We start from the raw sequence: 5425 nt of genomic DNA, 5'->3' as shown, positions 1-5425 counted from the left end.
ATTCTGAACCCGCTTCGTTGCTTTAGGTGCCAAGGATTCAGACACGTTGCAGCTAGAAAAAGCACCGTGTCAACTTTGGGGTTGCCCATGCAGTTGGGGATCCAAAGTGCCCTGGGAGAGAGAGACAGGTTGAGATTACCAGAGTTCGAGGGGGCAGAAAGTTTTGAGAGAAGGGTTCCATCCTCCCAGGCTGACGGCCTGGTGTAGGATTGTTTAGGGCCAAAGTAATAATTATAATTATTTAGCAGACGCTCTTATCCAGAGCGACTAACAGGAGCAATTAGGGTTAAGTGCCTTGCTCAAGGGCACATCGACAGATTTTTCACCTAGTCGGCTCGGGGATTAGAACCAGCGACCTTTCGGTTACTGGCACAACGCTCTTAACCACTAAGCTACCTGCCGCCAAGTAGTGGGATGGGGTGGTAGGTTTTGGGGATAGTGTATAGGTACAGGGTTAGATGGTGGTGCAATTTAAGTTTTTCCCATTCCCCTTTTCCCAAAATGTGCAATCCGCACTCCGACCTGCGAAAGGCAGCAATACACAACACAGCGTCTAGTCTGCCAGAAAGCCACACGAAGAAGAAGAAGAAGGGGGAAGGGGCACGGCAGTATGGGAAGCATGGGCGGTGTCTGTTTGGGGGAAAGTAGGACGTTTTCTAGTCAATTCTGTTATCAGAACTGCTTGGCCTCCGACCGCAAGGCACCCCACCCCATCCTTTTACGCTGCTGCTACTCTGTTAATTATTTATGCATAGTCACTTTAACTCTGCCCACATGTACATATTACTTCAACTATCTCAACTAGCCGGTGCCCCCGCACATTGACTCTGCACCGGTACCCCCCTGTATATATAGCCTCCCTACTGTTATTTTATTTTACTTCTGCTCTTTTTTTCTCAACACTTTTTTTGTTGTTGTTTTATTTTTACTTTTTTGTTAAAAATAAATGCACTGTTGGTTAAGAGCTGTAAGTAAGCATTTCACTGTAATGTCTGCACCTGTTGTATTCGGCGCATGTGGCAAGTAAAATTTTATTTTATTTTATTTGAAGATGTTTTGAACGATAGTGTCCCGTCCTCCCAGGCTGCTGGCCTGGAGTAGGATCAGATAGGGTCAAAGTAGTGGAATAGTGGTGAGGTTTTAATGGGTGCAGGGTTAGTTGGTATAGCAATTTTTCAGAAAGTGTAATGATACTACAGAATAGTAGGCTGATACACAGCCAATACAGTAGGTGGCGGCATGCACCTATAACATTTGTTTGCGGATCGCCATAATACCAAAGAAGAAGAAGAAGAAGAAGAAGAAGAAGAAGAAGAAGAAGAATGAGAAGAAGAAGAAGAAGAAGAAAGAGGAGAAGAAGGAGGAGGAGGGGGTGTGGGAAGGAGGCGTGGGAAGAAGGCGTGAGAAAGATGATTGCTCGAGCTCTTGCACATGCGTCGTGACTCGTGAAGCGTCAGTGCGTGTCATAGCAACCGGAGAGAACAACATGGTGAGTTGTTTAGCTGCTAAAATGCTATCAGTGACTTGCTAGCTAAAAATATAATTTTTCACAATTTTGTTTTCACCCAATCAATGTTAACGTTTTAGCTATAGTACTGATTAAATGTTTGCTAGCTACAGTCATAAAAGTATGGAGAAATGTATGCACTCACTAACTGTAAGTCGCTCTGGATAAGAGCGTCTGCCAAATGACTAAAATGTAAAATGTAAATAAACACGAACGACTCACGAATCTCAGCCCCATCTAACGCGTTAACTTTAGCTAGCTGAACGACGTTAGCTAACGTTAACCTGGGAAAGGGCTATAAGGACACGCCTGACGCCCAAACCGATATTTCCTTTCAGAATGTATCACGATTAGGTAAGGGTTAGGGTTAAGGGTTTGGTTAAGTTTAGGTTCAGTGTTCGGTTTTTAGGGTTAAGCGTCAGCTGTGTCCATATATAGTCTCTCCCAACCTGTCTGCTAGGAACTAGGAAATAGATCAACTCGTGCTAAAATGTGAAGATGGCTAGCCAGCTACTGCTAACGTTAGCTAAAGACACTCTAAACTAACGTTAGCGTGCTATGTTCTGTTTACGTTAGCTTTGCTATGCTCTGAATGATTGATTTGTGCATGATGAAAGTATCTAAATGACAGCTGCTTGTCAGTGGCTAGCTAGCTAGCTAACATGTATAACATGAAAATAAGCTAGGCATAACGCTGTTATAAACGTATTTTATGCAAAGGCCAGTCATAGCTGCAACAGTATAGCTACACGATTAGCTAATGGATTTGCATGACTACTGACTGAGATTTTATCAGTTGAACTAAAAGTTTGTATTATTGTGTCACAGGCAAAACCAACAACCATAAAAGAAGCCCTTGTCAAATGGGTAAGTGCATCAGAGCTCTCGCTTAGCCTGGTCCCAGATCAGTTCTGTTTGTGCTGTTTTGTCAACTCTCATGGCAATGGCCATAGGATTTGGCATTACAGCACAAACAGATCTTGGACCAGTCTAGCTCTCTCCTACATTAAAAAGGAGAACAGCCACTGACATTTGTTGGCGACCTTGTGTGATTTCAACAGGAGGAGAAGGCAGGAGAGAAGGTGGGGGAGGCGAAAGCAGTAAAGCTGTATGGTCAGATTCCTCCTATTGAGAAGATGGATGCTTCTCTCTCCACCCTCATCAACTGCGAGTGAGTGAAACCTTATCCCTCTTAAGTCTGAAACCTAATTTCATAGTACAAAGATAGTAATTCAATATGGGAATATCTGGGGCTCTTTTCATTTATACATCTGATTCTCCTCTGTTAAACTTTATCCAGCTTCCATCTAAAACCTAATTTCATAGAACAAGGGTGGTCACACACACTCTATAAGAATGTTAGGCTGCTGATCTTTTCTTCTATAAATCTGATTATCCACTCATCTTACTGTCACTGTGTTCTTCTGAACAGAAAATTGTCCCTGTCTACAAACTGCATTGAGAAAATTGCCAACTTGAATGGCCTCAGTGAGTATGCATCACACTAATGTGTCTTCATGGAAACAACACTTCACCTATGGCCTTTAATGTAAACAGAGAGATAAAAACGTGTCTCTGAAAGGTGTAATAATTTAAAAAGCTGAGGTGTGATGCCTTTTCTCTATCTCACAGAAAACCTACGGATATTATCACTGGGGCGGAACAACATCAAGAATCTAAACGGACTGGTGATTATGGCAATTTTGTGATATAGTATATTAGTTGTTACTATGTTGTAATCTTGGCCCAAGAATGTTCTTGCATAGGATAAGAAATGTAAATGTTTACTCAACTTGTCCTGTCTGTCTCTGCAGGAAGCTGTTGGTGACACGCTAGAAGAACTCTGGATTTCCTACAACCTGATAGAGAAGCTCAAAGGAATTCATGTTATGAAGAAGCTCAAGGTTCTCTACATGTCCAACAACCTGGTCAAGGAGTGGGGTAAGCAATGATTTAATTTCCATGGGCAAAGAGTGTGCCATGTTGCCATAGTCATGGAACACTGGTCACTTTAATAATGTTTACATACTATTTATATATCTACTGCTGTACTAAATTTGTGATTGTTTTAAAATTGTTATTATTGTGTGTGTGTGTTGATATTTATTGCATTGATCGATAGGAACTAGGAACATAAGCATTTCACAGCACCCGCCATAACACCTGCTAAACTGTGTACACGACCAATAAAATGTGATTTGATTTTGATGTTAGCTACACTACACTATGTTTGTGGTTGCATGCACAGTCACTTCCGTGTCTGTGTTGTGGAGAAAATGCCCCACCTCAGTGAATTGTACCATGGGAATAACAGTGGTAATTACAATGGTAATATCCTCATTATGATGCCTGCCTCATGAATATAGTCAATTCTGATAACATGTTTAATGGTCGCCATTACAACTGTGGTTTTCCATTACAGCTGAGTTTCTGAAGCTAGCTGACCTTCCATCCCTAGTGGACATGGTGTTTGTGGGAAACCCTCTGGAGGAGAAATACTCAGCTGAGGGGAACTGGATAGAAGAGGCCACCAAGAGGCTGCCCAAGCTGAAGAAACTAGATGGTAAGACAGTCCACATCCTATTTGTTTTCTCTAATAGGATGTAATATTCCTAGGACTGTATTGATGTCATCCTAAGCTACTTACAGACTATCGGGCTGATCCAAACTACACTATTTTGAGCAGATCTTCAGATAGTGTGGCTCAGTATAGAACAGCCTGCTGTCATTTCACATTGCTTATTTCAGTCGTTTTTGCTATTGATGTGTCAACGAGCCTAACAGCTTTGGTCTCCATCTCTCTCCTCTTTAGGGAACCCAGTGATCAAGGCGGATGATGACGACGAGGGAGACAGTTAACACATTCCATTTAATCTCTTACAGTTTACAGGTTGTTGTTTTTAGAATGTTTTTATTGAAATGGTTTCTATACCAGCATCATTGAGAATCAATCCACCAGGCAATATCCTATTATCATTTTTTCTCTCTTTTTAGATGTTGAATAAGCTAATTCCACTGGTTGGGAGATGACCTCTCATAGAAGCACATTGCTGATACTTTTACATCTCAATAGATGTCATGAAATAAAAAGTAATACGAAAGAGGCAGTACAGTTACAACATTTGATGTCATGTATGTATGTCACTGTATGAAACAGCCTCCTCTGGGGTAACTACACAAACATTCTAAAAGGTACAAGTTACATTCCCATTGGTCTTGTCCACCAGCCAGCTCTCTAGCCTGGGGACAACGTTACATTCCCATTCGTGAGCGAGATATTTTGTATTTATTTTTAAGCAACCAACCAAGGCAGGCTATGTGCCTGTTGATGCCCTACTCCAAAAAATACATTTACATTTTTCTATGGGTGCTGATGGTCTTATTTTCACATGATTCCTGACTCACACTCGGCTTGCGTGCATAAAGGACGTACGTTTCAGACCTGTATGCAGCCATGAAGGAGGAATATGAGGTTGCACACAAAACGGGGTGAAGGCCAGGGGAGAACAATTTGAAGTGTTTTCTGGGCATGAATGAATACTGTATTTTAAAAAGATGGAAGAATAACTAAATCTATATATATATAGCTCTAGTCTTAGCTAATAGTACATGAATGTTTTGTAAAGTGATTTTTTTTCTTATATTTGTAAATTATTAGGCATGTTTGTATAAAATGAATACATACTGAGATGTTTATGATTTTTTTAAATGACATTTTAAATGTTGAAATTTGGTATGTTGCATTAAAAACTATTGTCTAACTATATGTCTTTTGGGGTTCTTTCATGAGCGCATTATAAATATGTGCATACACTGATTGATGGCGTAATCCATTCAGGCATACATTGATAAGCCAACAATAAGTAGACCTATTCTTGTTACTGCAGTGTTCATATAAAATCTATGAAATGTAGCTGC

General features: G+C 40.8%; 1 protein-coding gene across 3 annotated transcripts; it reads left to right on the top strand.

The window, feature by feature from the left end:
• Positions 1-1390: 1390 nt before the first annotated feature.
• dnal1 (dynein, axonemal, light chain 1) lies at positions 1391-5273 on the top strand. Of its 3 annotated transcripts, XM_041854216.2 has the most exons (9): positions 1391-1489; positions 2336-2374; positions 2569-2678; positions 2940-2995; positions 3140-3195; positions 3322-3448; positions 3930-4070; positions 4320-4397; positions 4502-5273. In XM_041854216.2, the coding sequence occupies exons 1-8, from the start codon at positions 1487-1489 to the stop codon at positions 4364-4366; spliced, it is 579 nt and encodes a 192-aa protein (XP_041710150.1). In that variant the 5' UTR covers positions 1391-1486; the 3' UTR covers positions 4367-4397; positions 4502-5273. The 3 variants fall into 3 exon arrangements, with proteins under 3 accessions (XP_041710150.1, XP_041710152.1, XP_041710153.1); XM_041854218.2 differs by having other exon boundaries at positions 1392-1489; positions 4320-5273; XM_041854219.2 differs by lacking the exon at positions 1391-1489 and adding an exon at positions 1771-1861 and having other exon boundaries at positions 4320-5273.
• The last annotated feature ends 152 nt before the right edge of the window (positions 5274-5425 follow it).

Source organism: Coregonus clupeaformis, chromosome 29, assembly GCF_020615455.1.
Source record: "Coregonus clupeaformis isolate EN_2021a chromosome 29, ASM2061545v1, whole genome shotgun sequence".
In the NCBI taxonomy this organism is placed as follows: domain Eukaryota; kingdom Metazoa; phylum Chordata; class Actinopteri; order Salmoniformes; family Salmonidae; genus Coregonus; species Coregonus clupeaformis.
Note: the sequence above shows the minus strand (reverse complement) of the source record. Positions and strands in the feature narration are given on the sequence as shown.

Excerpts from the sequence above, each read along its gene's own strand:
- dnal1 (XM_041854216.2), top strand. Across the intron at positions 2,679-2,939 it reads TCCACCCTCATCAACTGCGA|AAAATTGTCCCTGTCTACAA; the intron begins GTGAGTGAAACC and ends TCTTCTGAACAG. Across the intron at positions 3,449-3,929 it reads CAACCTGGTCAAGGAGTGGG|CTGAGTTTCTGAAGCTAGCT; the intron begins GTAAGCAATGAT and ends TTTCCATTACAG.